The 16,367-nt window shown below is 47.3% G+C and overlaps 1 protein-coding gene across 1 annotated transcript in view; it reads left to right on the forward strand.

Moving 5' to 3' along the window:
- GPC4 (glypican 4) overlaps positions 1-4,707 on the forward strand; it is a 69,699-nt gene extending 64,992 nt beyond the window's left edge. Inside the window, exons 8-9 of the mRNA XM_056359807.1 lie at positions 1,169-1,344; positions 2,307-4,707. Of these exons, the coding sequence (XP_056215782.1) occupies positions 1,169-1,344; positions 2,307-2,515 (385 nt within the window). The 3' untranslated portion in view covers positions 2,516-4,707. The remainder of the gene's footprint in view (positions 1-1,168; positions 1,345-2,306) is intronic.
- Positions 4,708-16,367: the final 11,660 nt, after the last annotated feature.

Here is a 16,367-nt window from a genome sequence, read left to right on the forward strand (position 1 = left end):
ACAAAGGGGAGGCTGGATATCTTATATTTTGCTTTGTTGTTAGTATTTTCTCTGTGGCTCCAATAAGCTAAAAGTTCAGTGGTTTCTCTGACTTCTTTGAAACATATAATATTGATCACAAATAGTAACAAAACCAATAATAATAATAAAGCCTTCCATATGTAGGACAGGATTTGAGCATGCCCTTCATATGTATGCTTATATCTCGCTGCCTGGTCTCAAGGGTCAGTAGGTTGTGCTAAAGGCTTTTTTCTCGTGATACTGACATTGGCATCATAACTAAGAAAAGCAATGCTTTCTTCAGTTAAACAATGATTTTTTTTTTTTTTTTTTTTTGCTTGTCAAGTCAGGTAATTGGAGGAGAGAAAAAATTGTTATATCCCTGCTCTGTAAGGTGATACTCCAAATACCTGTTTCAGGAGATGTATTCTGTTGGGGTTTGTTGCTCAGTCTCTTTTAAACCCAGAGGCTGTATGTGTATTCAATTCTGAGCATGCACACCTCCTCAGGCTGAGCAGCTCGTCTCTTCTCTGCTTCAATGCATGGGGTTATGTTATCTCATCTTCAACATCACAGATGTTTCTCCTGCTGGGGTTATTAGGGAAATTGCATCTCATGTCTGCGTGGTGGGAAGTACACATTTAATACCCCAGCTTGATGGTTAAGGTGCATTATGCAAAGCCAGAATGACACTCTTGGCTCCAACAGTTACTATAGGTTTCTCTGGGATAACTATGGCCCCAAAGGTTGTTTTCCTGGAAGTGTCATCTAACTGGGCATCGAGGCACCTAGGCATCTCAGCAGCTTGTTTTTCTCTGTTGCCTGCAGTGAGCTGATTTATGCCGTTGTAAGCTATTATTACTATAAGCCCTAGACATTCCTTCACTTTTCAGGTTGGGGAGAAAATCCTTACCCTGTGCCGCAAAGGCAGGGGAATGTGAAAACAATGTTTAATTCCACATGCTGCTCAGATTGCAGGGAGGGGAGATGGGGTAAGAAGCTGGAGAAGGGCTCCATGAGGGTTATTATGTGGGAAGATCGTGTTGGGCTCAGAGTATCTCCCAGGTTGGAACAAAGGTGGCATCACCAAGTTCCCACACTGTTGCCCATCGGTGTGGGACCCTGCCAAGCTGCAGCTCTGGTACCAGCAGGAGTGGTTTCTTTTCAGGTATGACTTTGCGGTGACTGGAAACGGCCTAGCAAGTCAAGTGAATAACCCGGAGGTAGAAGTTGATATTACCAAACCAGACATGGTGATTCGCCGGCAAATCATGGCTCTGCGGGTGATGACCAACAAGCTGAAGAATGCGTACAGTGGGAACGATGTCGACTTCATTGACATAAGTATGTGTGCTCCTGTTTGCCTTTTTCTTTAATTGCATTTCATGCTAACACAAGAGTAGCTGGTTAAGCTTCAGCTGTGGGTAAAGCATGTTGGTAAAGAGGGTGGGAAACAGCATCTCCAACAGGCTGTGTGAGGAGGCTTGTTTCCATTGAATCATAGAATGATTAGGGTTGGAAAGGACCTTTAATGATCATCTAGCCCAACCCCTGCAATAAGCAGGGACGTCTTCGGCTAGATCAGGTTGCTCAGAGCCCCATCCAGGCTGACTTTGAATGTTTCCAGGGATGGGGCATCTACCACCTCTCTGGGCAACCTCTTCCAGCGTTTCACCGCTCTCAAGCTAAAGACTTTCTTCTTTATATCTAGCCTGAATCTACCCTCTTCTAGTTTAAACCCATTACCCCTTATACCTATCGCTACAAACCCTACTAAAAAGCCTGTCCCCATCTTTCTTATAAGTCTCCTTTAAGTACTGAAAGACTGCAATAAGGTTTCCCTGGAGCCTTGTCTTCTCCAGGCCGAACAATCCCAAATCTCTTAGCTTGTCCTGATAGGAGAGGTGATCCAGCCCGCTGACCATTTTCCTCGCCCTCCTCTGGACTTGCTCCAACAGGTCCGTGTCTTTCCCGTACTGAGGACTCCGGAGCTGGAGGCAGTGCTTAGCTGGGGTCTCACCAGTGCAGAGGGGCAGAACCACCTCCCTCACCTTGCTGGCCATGGTTCTTTTTGGGAGCCCAGGCTCTGGTTGGCTTTCTGGGCCATGAGCACACGTTGCCAGCTCACGGATGGGTGCGATGGACGGCACGCCGAAGCCACATTAACCAGAGGACCTGGGCTTCTGTTGCGTAAATGTTGAAACATCCATGCGCTTGCTTTCCTCGCTGCCCCCGCTGCCTTCTGCGAGCGAAGCTTGGTGCTGCAGGTGGCAGAGGAGGACAGTGCGTGTGTTTGTCTCCCACAGGTGAGGAGAGCAGCGGGGAGGAGAGCGGCAGTGGCTGCGAGCTCCAGCAGTGCTCCTCAGAGTTCGAATTCAATGCCACCGAAGTCACTGGGAACTCCAACAAGAGTGATAAGAACGTGAACACTTCTGCCGCTACCAGGAGCGGTTTATCACAAGCAGCCTTGCTCCTTAGCATTTTGTTCTTGGCCATGCAAAGACAATGGAGATAATTGTGCAGCGTAGGTGGGGGGGGGGGGAAAGACTTTTAATTATCAAAGTTAGAAGGCACCTGCTTTCACTTTTATACCATCTAGGGACATTGCTTTTTAAGTTAATGGACAACAGTGTACAGTTTTTACTACGTTGCCACTGGTTTTAAGATACTGATGTATTTTTTTTTTTTCCCTTGCTATTCTGGGAATAACAGGAATGGACGGGGGCTACCAGTCTGTCCCGTTCACCAAGAATCCATATTAGAGGTGGATAACAAAAATGTATATACAAGCCTGTAGTTAGCTCTGCATTTGTGTCTTTATGACTTTTTTCTTTTCTTTTTTTTTTTCCTTTTTTTTCTTTTTTTTCTTTTTTTTTTCTTTTTTTTTTTTTTTACTATATTTCTTATGAAAACAAAAAAAAAAACCCAGGGTCTTCTTTTGGCCTGTAACAAGTATGTGTTTCTGAAATGAGAAATATCTGTACAGAAGCAGGTTTTATTTATCATGTTATCTTATGGGGGAAAAAAATAATTGCCCAACAAGCAGAAAACATGTTTCATGTAGTTAACTTCCCATTTATCCACATTATGTTAGTTGCCTTATCTGGAAAGAAGTGGAAGTAATTTGTCTTTATTACGTGGTGAAACAGAAGGTGAAGGCAGAGCTGGTCGGTGTGCCAAGTGCCCTGTTTGCATAGGGCGTTAATGCGAGGAGCAGGTTGTACTTTCTTTACAGGAGGTTTGGTTAAATTGGAAGAGTCTACAGAGAATTCCAGTTCCGCAGGCGCTAAGAAGAGCTGTCGTTTGTTCCCCGGGATCCTTGCAATTAGCTGTAACCTGTAGGTCAGTTCCCGACGTCCATCCCCCGTGGGAATAAGGCATTAAACTTGTTCGGTTGGAAGCAACGTGTCGTCTCGCAGATCCGAATGCCAACATGTGTCTTGTCTGCAAATTTGTTAAGATGAATGTTGGATTGATTTTTTAAAATTTGTTTGTTTTTAAGGAATACTCGGGCAAGGGGGAGGCGGGGGGGGTGCCGAGTTTGTTCTTGCAAGAGTTCTGTTTTCTCTCTGATGGGGGGGCAAAAGGGAAGGAGCAGGCGGGCAGTGCCCCGCGGCACCGTTGCAGGCAGGTCGGAGTAGGAGCAGTCAGGAGCTGGCAGGGCTGAAGATGTCTCTTTTTCAGTGTATTTGGTCTCCTGGGAGCTGATGCCCAGCGACTGTAGCTTTTAGGCACTACCTGAGACACCTTCCTCTCTACCTGCGCTTTTGTAGTTGGAACAGTTTTGTGGTGAACAGCAACTCATTAATAAAAGAAATGTATATTTTTAAGAAAAGAGATTAAATAATTTTTAAAAGAGTTTAGGGAAAACAAAGTCTTTGGAAAGACTCAAAATTATTCTGCATGTCTCCTCCTGCTTTAGGTAGCCTTTAGGTCTGGCTGGATACTGGGATCCAGCTGGGAGAGCAATCCAGAGAGAGAGGGTTTGCTGTATTCCACCCTTGTGTTGTAAGGATAATTTTCTATTTTTATATTGAAGCATTAATTACTTGTTAGCTCAGGGTCAGCGTTATATTCAACTTTTATTTTCACACCAAGTTTCTGCAAAGCTATAAAGACGGGAGTATTCTTGGCTGGTATAAACAATCCTGGAGGCTTAATTTTACTAGAAGTAGCCAGTTATTTATTAAAACATGATGTTAGTAGAGTTAGGGATATTCTGGCTAGATTATTTTTCTTTAGAAAATAAATCATGGAACCATAAAGTTGAAAAAGTTATAAATTTATGTGTGGGAAAAAATGGATTGTAAATAGCTAAGTTGCTTTGCAAGGAATTGGAAAATGTGCTGATACTTAGAAACTACCTCAGTTCTGAGGAATTTCCTTTCTAGCTTTGAGTGCTATTACATTTACTTGGTAGAAGTGAATCTGGTCTCCAATATGTAGCTGAAAGAGTTATCCCTATAGACCTTGTTAGATTGTTTTTAATTTAGAGGGTTGAACTACATCCAGCTGTTTTCTTTCAGCTAAGTTCCCTAACAAAGAGAATTTCTGAATTAAATATTGCTGATGGTTTCCATGACTTTTCCTGATTTGTTTGGTTTCATGGCATTTTCTGATTGCCCTTTAATTATTTAAATGGTTCTAGCCATTTGAATTTTAATCCTGAAATAAACAAACCTTAGATGCACTACCATTGTAAATATATCGCAGTAAGGTCTGACTGGATAACCCTTCTGGCTTATACCCAGCTGGCAGGCCGGCAAAGTTAAATGAGGAGAAAAAAAATAAAATTAAACTTCTTCAGAGCTCAGAGAGTGGTGGAACAAAAGCCCTTGTGTTCAGAGGGGCTGACTTCTCCAACATCTCCCTTCTTGGCATAAGTGTTCATATGTAAGAAAGTTGCTTGTAAATTCTCCTGCTTTTGAGCGTTACTGCTCAGAAAAAAACGTTTTTGAATTTATATTTATCGTTTTACAGCTAATTATTATTCCTTAGTTTGGTACAAGCCACCAATGCAAAGACCTGTGGTGAGTTTTAAGTGTGTCCAGTTGACTTTGTTAATAGCACAACAATCCTCCGCTATATAAAGGACAGATTTGTCACCTGGGGCTACAGAAAACAAGAGTAAACATCAATGTAGGATGATCAAAAGTTGTGTTCCTGCTTTTATTTTGTGTTTGTGTGTGAAATCGGCTCTCTGACATGAGCTTGTAAACTGAACCATGCGAGTAGGGGCGAGGCATGCTGCTGACTTCGAGGAAGGCATGTGCTCCCTTGCTTCAAGTATGGTTTGTGTTTTTTTTTTTTCACATAACCATTGCCGTTACAAGCATGATTTAAAGAAAAATTCCCATACATAGAATTGATAATTAAAATTAATGGAATTGGTAACGAGCTTCAAATGCAAAACGAGCCAGGAAGGTGGTGTTCTTGGCAGCATATGAGGTGCTGTCTCCCAAAGAGCTGGAATAAAAAAATACAGCCCTTGAAAGGACCTGCTTTAGCAGCTGTGTGCTGCGACAGCCTCGCAGGCAACGCTTGCACGGCGTGTGCAGGCTGCTCTGGGTTCCTCCGGCTGTGTCTGTGCTTCAGTGGAGGGGGAAAAGGAGAGCACATAATGGGACTCTTGTTCCGTGCTGTGGTGGCAATGTGGCCCTAAGCTGGGACACATGACCCTGGCAGCAAGAGGAGTCCCCCCGCAGCCCTGGGGCAGGGTCCTGCCCCTGCCCCCAGCTGAGCTTTTGTCCTCACGGGCAAGTTGGTGTATTAATTCTGGAAACTGCGACCTCTCAGTACATTGGTCGTTTCTTAGACCTGATGGTGCTGAAGTTTCCATCACCATCCTCTTAACTGCTTTAGCTGGACCTAAGACTTGCTGGACCTGGCAAGACCTCTGGCACGGTCCTGGCCGCTTTCATGGTAGCGTCTGGTGTTGGACATTTTAGAGCAAGGCACATAAAAAAATCTCTTCAGTCTGTTCGGATGTTTTTAATTATCACGTGTCCCACAGTAATTGCTGGCTCTGATTGTCACCCTCCACCCAAAGCCACCCTCTTCCCTCCTATGGAGCAGTGTCCCCCTGTGGTGGAGGTGGCAGCCAGATGAGTGACAGTCTGACCTGCTCCTGCGCACACCCTTCGCTTGCCAGCACAAACCCATGGCATTTCTTCTTGTCCCTGGGGAAGCCTGTGCCACTGGCATACCTCCACAGCCAGGAGCGGAGACACTGAGGTTCTGCCGGCACAGGCAGGCCCTGGAGCATCTCGGGGGACCCTGTGGACCAAGGATTGTGTGTGTGGAAGCTGGTGGGCATGGCTGCTAAAGGAAACCCAAGCCTGGATAAATCCATCTCGGACTACTGGAAGAAAACAACTTGCATGGTTTTTTAATATATATATTTTTTTAATGCCGGTGGCTTTATTTTTCCATGTAAGCCAGGCTGAGTATCTAGGAGAACTGCGGAGTGTCACTGCCTCAAGTCTCTGCCTGGTGTGGTGGCCAGTGGCCACCTGCCTACAGTGGTCCATAAGCCATCACTGCAGTGCCTGCAAGGCAGGCAGGAGGGTGGCCTGTCCTCTGCTGATTCTCTTCCTTGGGATGCTATCTAGGATTACTAGTAATTTAAAAATAAATTAAAAAAAAAAAATGTAGAAGGGGATGAAGATTAATGAAGGAACATTGCAATCCCCTTCCTGGCTGGTGGGATCTCTGTTGACCTGAGCTGCTACATGGGGGGGGGGGGGGGGGGGGGGGCTCACAGCAGGGAGCCACCCCAGGAGGGCGAGCAGCCACCGGGTCAGCACTGCCCCTCCTGCCTGTGTCCCCTGGCTGGGGGGTTGCAGTCCCCATCCCAAATGGTGCTGTGCTTCGTGGCGTGTTCGTTGCGGTGGCTGTGATTTAACGGTTTGAGGTATCTGCAAGACACACGTTGGTTAGACGTTGTGCAACAGTGGTGTTTTTAGAACCACCTGAATGTGAACTAAGCCTAGTAATTTTTTTCATTTCTTGATAATGCTGTTTCAGGTATCACGTTTTCTGGGTTTGGTTTGCTTTGTTGTTTTTTTTTAATCCTCTGTTGTAGTTTGTTTGAGGGCTTGTGACTGTAAATTGCTTGGGAAGAGGCAGCTCTTCATGGGCTTGCTGTAATTCTGGGTCAAGTGTGCTTAAACTGCTGTAATTTGTATCTAATGGATTACATGGATTGAGAGCCCTTTTGTAACTACTGGAGCAAGGAGGGGCTCCCACCCTGAGAGGAGGGGAAGGTAACCTGGGCATGGCCCTTTGTCCCTCTCCTCTGGGAGGAGGACCATCCTTTCCAGCCGTCCCTTGGGCTAGGCAGCCTGGTGAGAGCTGGGGACCCAGACAGGTGCAGAAGGGGTGGGTGGCCGTGGGGAAGAGGCTTTTGCTAAACCTGGTGAGTTTTGGGGAATGCTGATGGAGTGTCCTGATGTTGTGTTGCTTTCCTGATGTTTACTACCTGTGTGCTGTAGGCTGGGTGCCGGTGGGTAGCTGGTGGAGATGTTTTTCCTCCCTAAACCTGCTCTGCCTCATTTGCCTTTGCCCTTTTGGGCTCCTTCCAGCCTGCTCACTGTGACTTTGTCCTGTGTTTTCTTGCTGCCCTGGCTGCTTTTTCCCAAATCTTTGCTTTTTGTGGTGGACTCTTTTACGTGTGCCCCGTGTCCCAGCAGGAGCAGGGCAGGGATGTGTCTCCCCCGTGGACCTGGTGGTCTCCTCTGCAAGTAATCTCCATTTAACTCCCAACCATAGGTTGCTGCAACCATTAAAACAGGAGTTTTCATTGAAAAAGCAGCTCTTAAAATTTACATTGGCAAATCTGCCTCAAGTTGTTAGCCATTTCAACAGCCAGGTGATGTCTCTGCCTCCCCAGCGGTCACATAGGAGCTGAGTGGGAGCAGCTTCATCCCCATCATAAAATTTGGGGTGCCCGTGCCCCTCTTCATGTATTGCGGCAATACAATTCCCCTATGTAGCTGTTCATCTTCCCAGTGTGTCCTGCTGCATTGTCTCCTACTACGTGTGTCATTAATTCATGTAATCTGGTGCAAATCAATATGCTAAACCCCTCATTAATTGGGTTACTGATTTATACTAATGAGACTTAAAATCTTGGAGAAGCTTGAGGGTATTTGTTTCTTCTCTGAAGGGCTGACAAGCTATTGTCAGCCCCACAATGGCTGGCCCTTGGCTGGGCTGGTAATTGCCTCATGGCTGTATTTGCATCGACATAATGGTGAGGATGTTAGCAGGAGTTAAGGCATCTCATCTTTTCCTCTGATTGGGAAAATTCAGGATTAGCAAGGTGGAATGTGTTTGCCAACGGTTGCTGGCAGCCCTGTTGTGCAGGGTGGCTGCTCTTTACCTGTAACGCAGCTCTGTTGGCGTTCCCATTATAAACCTGCTTTTCTTCAGAGCTCTATAAGCTCAGCCATAAAAATCAGGCCTGCCTGAAAACTTGGCACGTTGAGAATTGGCCAGGCTTTTATTTTTTCTGGTGGGAAGAACTGATGATTATTTTTAGAAGAAATTGTTTCGTCTGTGAAGTTTAATGGGTTGAATTGCTGTTTTGGCATTCACAAGCCTTCAAACCAGCTTTGTTGAAAACCCCATTTAGCATCATCAATAATACAGTAATGCTGAGGATCCCCAGGGACAGGCAACTAGAACAATAGCTGAAATCTTACATTTTTAAAGCTAATTGTTGTACATGTTCAGCCATTTCCCCCATGCCAGTACCACACACGCGCTTGCTGTCTTGTGCAAGCAGCAGATCTGAGGACGGTTCAGTCCACAGGAGGCATTTCGCTGACGTTAACAGGGGGTGCATCTGCATTTGCAGGGACTCTGATGGATGCAAGGTCACAGTTACGTATCAACTGGGGTGCTGCAGTACGAAAACTATTCTGGTTTAACCAAGAGCTTTTTTGGGGGGCTTTTTGTTTGTGTGGTTTTTTTTGTTGGTTTTTTTTTTTTTTTTATGGCTGCCTTTGTTCACATCCCCATAACAGGATGTGTTTGTATCAAAGCTGCGATGTGCCATCCTAAATAACTATGCCTGTATGACAGGGCTCTGGAGGCAGCTTTCAATGCATTTGTCTTCACACCACCCCTCTGATTTTGGGTGAGCAGCCACCCTGCCCTATTTGCAGGTGAGAAGCTGGGCACCTTGATAAACGTGTGGGGTAGCGGAGCGAGAGACGTGGCTCTCACCTGAACAGTCCTAAATGACTTTGTTGTTTGCTCTGAATCTCTCACGCTGCTTTCATGAGGATGCTTCTGGTAAAATGCCTTGGAGAATGAGGTGAGGCGCTGACTTCTGAGAGAATGGTGCTGCTGTGTCTTGGGGCAAGTGGGAACTTTGGCTGGTGTGCCATGGCTTTGCTACTTTGGCTTCTTGCATAGGAAAAAAAATTTCCAAATTTGGAAAACAAAATTAAAATACATAACCGCTGCTTATTCATTATTAGTTCCTTTGCTTGGTTGTGCATTCAGAAGCACTTTAGTATCGAATAAGAATTTGTTGCTACAAAGTAGTGGTGGGATTTTCAGGTTTGAGCAGGAACAGTTGGGAATCGGTGCTCACGTGGGAGAGAGAGGGCTCTTGGCTAGCCAGAGGCCAGGAGAGTCAGCATTACAAAGAAGCCGTTGTCTTTGACAGAGGTCTTCCGGAGCCTCGTTGTCTGAAAATAATTAGCTAAATAAATTAGGTATGTTCTATTCCTTGTGTGTTCCGTACTAAGTAATTCTGACGTTTGGCTTCCTAGCGAAAGGGGTAATGTATATACGGCAGATAGCTCAGCTGGTCTTTTGTCAGCCGCCCCCACGACAGCTCTGCTCGCTGCTGCCTGCACCCAGGGAGGAGTTTGCACAGATTATAACAGAAGGAGAAGCTGTTGGGGAGCCTTGTGCTGACCAAAGGGATGGGGATGAGATGCCTGGGGAGCTCATGGCCAGCTGGATGGGGGGTGGGCAGAGCTGCCCTTTGGCTCCTGGGTGTAAGTGTAACCTGCCACAGAGGGCATGTTTGGCTGCAAACGTGTTTAGAACAGGGGTAGCAATTCCCTTCCTTGGTGTGCTCCAACACGTTAGTGCAGGTGTGGCACCGGATGAGTCAGAGGCTCATCCAGGAGCTCCCAGCGTTGTGGGGCCAATAGATGATGGTTGGAAATGAGAGGGAGATGTGGGATGAGTGCCTTGGGCAGCACTTGAGCTGCATCTTTGCCACTTACTTGATTTCTGTTCTTTCTTTCACTCTCTTGGTTATTTCAAGTGCATTAAATAGAGGCCTGCCTTGTGGTGGTGTATTAGCAGCTTCTTTCCTGAGAGGGGCTGGTGGCAGCATCATTCGGCCCACACTCCCGGGCTGCTTTTCTCTGCCATGGGACGTGATCTCCATCAAAAGGCAGCGGGGTTGCAGCGTTTCCCGTGTTCTCTCTTTTGTTGGCCACCTTTGCAACAAGCATTGCGGAGGCTCTCGCTGCCTGTCCTCCCGACAGAGCCACGCTTACCCAGTCTGTGCTTTTTACTGCGGCATTTAAACCCTGCTGCAGGGTGAGAGCGTTTTGTTTGCAGCTCGGAAGGGAGGGAGACGCAGCTGACAGAAGGGCACAGGAGCCAGGTTTGTTCGTGGATTTTGTGCTGCGCCCTCCAGGCGATCGCAGGAACCAGACGTGAATTTGAGGCTTCTGGAAGGGGAAACCTCCCCCGTTAGGATTTTTGTCATTGCATTGCAAAGAGGGTTTACTTACTTCCTCGTTTTCATGCCCTTGCTGCTCACACCCACAGCATTAAGGAAGCAGGAACCCCAGCTGTGAGAGGCTGCTAAACCTATAGAATTGGAGGTGCATGGAAAACTTGAGTAAAACCATGAGCGAGCCTATATTTTTGTCCCGTCTCAATGGATGGAGGAAGCAATGCGTTAATGCATTCTATCCTTTGGTTTTCAAAAATATATTAAAGGGAAAATAACCCCACCAGCACACAAACCCCCTCCAGCCCCAGGGGCATGTGCACGGTTGGGTGAGGCAATGCAAGAGGCTTCCTAGGAGTCTGCGGTGATGAAGGTTGTGCTGAGGCTGTGTGTCCCCAGGGGGACGGGCAGCTCCATGGCACAGAACCCAGCACAGGAACATTCCTGGCTGTAATGAACCCAAATTCATCACGAATCGGGGCTCTGCACTAGGTTCCATTCCACCAGGAAGATGGGGATTTTGGGGACCCATGTAAACAGCCCCAGGACTTGATCTGGGGTGAGCTGGGCTGTGGTGGTGCAGCCGCCTCCGGCACCGGCAGCAGCCATGGCTCAGCTGTCTCTGGGTGATGGATTCATGGCTCTCCTCTTCTGGGCCCAGCACTGAGACAGCGGGGTGGTTTTAATGAGAACGTGTAAGTAAAAATTGTTGGGTTTTTTTCTTTACAAAATTACTGGCAGGCTGTGGCTGTTCAGGTTGCTATTTTAACTGCTCCAGATGTCAAGTACAGCTCAGCTGTGATCAATGTGTAATCCAAAGGAAATACTATTAATTTGGAAGGAACGTGGTCAATATTTAAATGTTTTGGATCTTTTTAATATGTAGACGGTGGTAGTGGTCTAGCTGGGCTTATTAACTCTGCTTTTGGAGCAGTGATTCTATTAACATGAATTAATGTCTATGAATGTTACTGATTTTCATTAATTTTAACATATGGGCCTGTAACAGTGTTGGTTATTTTAGACATTCTCCAAGGCTGTACCAAGTTGGGAGCTGTTGGTTTAAGGCTTGATCCCAGAAGCTTTTATCCTTCCAGTTCCTACTTAAGCCCTGACTTAGCTCCAAGCCTGCAGAGCAGCTCCCGCAGACAGACTCCGGTTGGATTGAACCTGTTCTGGGTCCCCCTTCACCCAGCCCAGACAGCTTTGGCTTCATCTGCAGAGAAGCTTTGCCGGTCCTTGCATGACCAAGGTGAATTTAAGGCTTCAAGCAAAGCAGTAGCTGCCGTGAAGTATCCCCTCTGCTCTACCTCCACATCATTTTGTTCATTCGGTACAGGGTGGAGAGCCAGTCTGGGTCTTACACCTTCAGCAACAAGCAGGGTGGACCTGGTGTGTGTATTAAACTATTTCTAAATCAAGCCCAGACAGACCAATTTCCCCCCTCCTCTGACTTTTTGTTCCAATTGAATGTATAAAGTGCTTGTAAGGCAAAGAATTTGTAATGAGGAACAGAGTAGTCTTGAGTGTTTTGTTAAAGGTATGGGAAAAATGGAAAGTTTTAAAAAAGAAAGTAGTCTCCTTTAAACCAGGTTAAAGAACAACTTAGGAAAATAATCGGAGACAGAGCTGTACCTTACAGAGCTAGAAATGGACCTGTTTTTCAACAAAACAAAAAGTTCATAACTCAACATTTTCTCAACAAAATATCTGTTTTCAATAGCTGTTGAAATATTTTGCTTGTAGAGGTCACACATCCTTAGTGAAAGACATATCAGGTTTTTGGTTAAAAATATTTTTAAATGCCAAATGATTTCCATTTAAAAAAATTGTTTTAAATCACTGGTAAAATTACAGAAAAGTTGCACAAGAAGAACATTATAATCAGCCTAGATATATTTTTGGAAAAAGCAGACGCTCAGAAAAAACCCAAGCCAATGCGCAAAAGATTTTGGTCTGCGTCAGAGCGCTCTCAATAAAAGGAAACCTTTGGTTCCTTTGTCTGAAGAAACCTCACCCTTTGTTCATGTCTGAGAAAAATGTTTCTTGTTACTGTGCGAGTGTTTGCCTTGCATGAAAAAATGGTTTCTGTGGGAGATGTTTTACATTCGAGTGACGCCAGAGAGCCAAAATGTTGAGCTATGTCAGCCGTAAAGACCACAGGCTGATGAAGCTGGAACAATTCGGTTGCAACCCTTTGGGGAAATGGGGGGATTTCCCCTACCTCTCGGGGCGAGCGGGGATTTCTGGGCAAGGCCAGGTTCTTTTTGGGTGGGAAAAACGCCGGGCAGGTGATGCGATGTGTCAGCCTGCGTGGATGTGTGGCACGAGGGCAGGGAGGGTGGCCAGGGGCACCGGTACCCCGCGGCTGGAGTATGGGGCCATGCCCATCTCCATCTCCACCGCCCTGGCTGGGAGCACATCTGGGCTGCACATCTGGCGCCTTGCGCGCCTGCCCGCCGGCCGTGCTATTTCTCTGCTATTTCTGCCTCTGTGCACTAGATGGCATTGCCAACTCGGCGACGGGGAGTGGGCTTCGGTGGCCCGGGGCGAGGGGCTGCAGCCCCCGGCGCTGCCTGGCACCCTGCACTGCTGCCCGACCTGAGCAGCCTCCTGGGTGGTGCTTGGGCAGCCTCCAGAAACAGGCGTTATTTGCGTGGATCCGAGCTCTGGGGCACTCTGTGCGTCAGCGGTGCTGTTGAGGATAATTTGTGAGGGTTTTTTACTTGGAAGCTTCTCTTTGCTGGGGAGAGTGCGGTACAGCTGCAGCGTCGGACCCAAGCCAGCTCCAGGTGCTGGTGCCTGGGGATCCCGGAGCCGCTGGTGCAGCCGGCGTGGCTGGGCTGGGGGTTGTGCTGATGGTTAGCAGCTGGGGCTCAGCTGGGCGTCCTGCTTTTGGGCACTGGCCGAGCACACAGCAAGAAACCGTCTTTGCTGCGGCCAACAACCCCTTACAGGTGACTTGGACAAATATGAGAGAGGCCAGGTCATTGGCATCTTGGGGAGGCACCTAAATACCAGAGACGTCAGGAGTTAAGCAGCACCTCTCGGTCCCCTGTTCAGGCTATTCCCTTTCGCTGTCTCCATGGAAGGAGCCTTGCACTCATCCTGCCCACCTCTGTTCCTCCCCCGGCTGAGCGTGCTGGGCTAAGGTCAGTATCACTGGTGCTGAACAGAACGCTGTGGGAAGAGGGTGCACCTGCGCGGTTGTTACCTGGTTCCGTGGGTATGGCAGCTGGTGCTGAATGCCAGGAAAGCGTGCCAAAAACAGAGGAACTGTAAACCTCTGAGTCTTCCTGCACTGTCACTTGTTCCTTGGACTCTGAGATGCTTTTTAAGGGCCCAGAGGTACCTTGCTGGTATTTGTGTGCTCTGCTGGCCCTGCATCCCTTTGCAGGGAGCAAACCAAATCAGTAAAATCCAGGAGGGATGCCTAGGGTAGGTCTGCAGCAGAGCCGTGTATCTGAAAGCATGAAACCGTCCCAGGGCAGGTTCTCCAGGGTGTCTGACCCCCCTGTGCAGCCCTGGGATGCTGAACAATGTGGGGCTGAGCAGCCGGGGCTACCTGGTGCTCTCTTGGGTGTTTGTGCTCCAAGCCTGTGAGCACCTCCTGCCCTGCAGGTGCCAGCCCCAAGGCTTCGCTGGGACAAATGTGTCATTGTTTGTATCCTGCCTTGCAGTTTCTCTTGAAAACAAAATCCTGAGTAGCATTCAAGTGAAACAGAGTTCTTGCTTTCCCAGATGGCAGTCAACAAAGGATATGCTTCCCTAGAAATACCGGCTGGCTCCAGCTTGTGTCATCCCAGGGCGCTCAGGTGGGTTGATCCTGGATTATTTTTTGTTTAGAGTTCCCTTTGGTTGCCTGGGGTGTCTGTACAGGGTACTGGTGTGTGGCTGCCAGTAGATCTGGTGATCAACAAAAACATTATTTGTGTTGTGTTAGCATCTTAAAGTATCTGTGTGACTTTCCAAGCTGCTCGGCTACATGATCAGTGTAGGAGTTGCAGAAATGCTCATGAAAAGTCTTCAGGATAAATCTCCCCCTTGGACAGTGAGTTCTGTGCTCCTATTGGAACCCCCTGAAAACTGGTGATATGGGAGACTTGAAGATGCAGCACTGCTCTGCAGACTTGCAAAATACATTTCTCTGCATGTGAGTGAGTGTTTGGTTGCGCAGAGAACTGCTTGCACCACTTTGGATATTCAAGTTTCCATGGAGAGGGAGCTGGCTGTCTTTCCTGACCAGGAGATGCAAGGCTTGGAACAGAGCTGCTTTTGGAAAATGAGGTATTTGTGCTCAGTTGAGCTTCCCGGAAGGAGGACTTGGCCTGAGTGTGTTGTTTGGGCCATTGCAGCACTGTCAATCAGCAGTTCGTATGAGACTTATTTTGTATGATCTTTGGCAAGTCCCTTCTCTGTCTCTGTTACCCCTTTGGAGGAACAGACCTAAAACCTTATCTGTAGCAAAGAACTAAGATAGCTGCGAGCTGCAGGTGCTGCTGCAGGACTCTCCGCTCCTGCTAACCCCTGCTTTACTGCCCCGCATCAGTGGCCCCACCAGTGCCGTGTGTTGCCATCTCTGATGGATTACAGCAATTCTCCCATTAGCGTGAGCCAGCCGCGTGTGCAGGGTCTCGTGCTTGGGTTGCTGAGCAAACCTCCAAGAACTTGGTGGTTCATATTTTAATGCTGAGCCGCACTGTAATTCTTTTTTTCTCCTTTAAGTTATTCGAACATACCAATTGTCTCAGGAACCAAAAAATCTGCCACCATAAAACGTATTAATTTGCTGTCCGCACTTTATTTGACTAACCTAAAATGCAGCTCACTCCTTGGTGTTCCTGCAGACCTGGGTAATGTGACATGTTGAAAGAACCAGAACATCCCTATCAGGGACTCTGCAGTGGACAAGCAACATGCATTTTTGCTGCACACTCAGGAAGGAAATCTCATTAGATTCATGTGATCTCAAACCACATACATTCCTTGTGCAAAAAACCGGGCCCCAAGCAGTGCCTGTATCTTTAAAGCCATGAAAATAAAGCGGCAGCATCTCTTAATATCCGTCTTAATGGGATGAATTAGGAAGCATATGTATGGATATAATCCTTGAGACTACTGTAAGCATAAGTGATTGTAAAGAGAAGGGTAAAAGAGTGTGTCAAAGTCTCCAGCTTTATTAAAGGAGCCAGTTATGCGTATGCATGAACTTGGAGTGCCGGTGTCCAAATATTATGATTGCACCAGTCACTCTGAGTGGTGTTCATCTGCTAGGTAAATAACAGTGAGATACTTGTATTTACAATTAAATTGTGTGAGTATTCAGCTGGCCCTCATGCTGCCAGGCTTGACTACTTTCATTGCACGTTACTCATCCAGGCAGTCAGCGTCTCGGGGAAGTCTCTCGGTGAGACTTGCCTTGGAGGCTGCGGGACTGCCTGGTGACTTCATCTGGAAGAGCAGGTTAGAAACTCTCCCCAAAAGTCTGACCCAAAGCTTCCCATTTAACTCGGGCAATTCCCAGTAATATCTTTCCCAGCCAGGGCCAGATGCTGTGCAGTGATGCATCCTCCTACCTGTGTTACTGCCAGTGGCTCTTGCACCGCCTCAGCATCCCACGCTCGGGGCGTGCAGTGGCGGCAGGGCAGGGCGCCGT

This window comes from Falco biarmicus, chromosome 14 (assembly GCF_023638135.1).
Source record: "Falco biarmicus isolate bFalBia1 chromosome 14, bFalBia1.pri, whole genome shotgun sequence".
Classification (NCBI taxonomy): domain Eukaryota; kingdom Metazoa; phylum Chordata; class Aves; order Falconiformes; family Falconidae; genus Falco; species Falco biarmicus.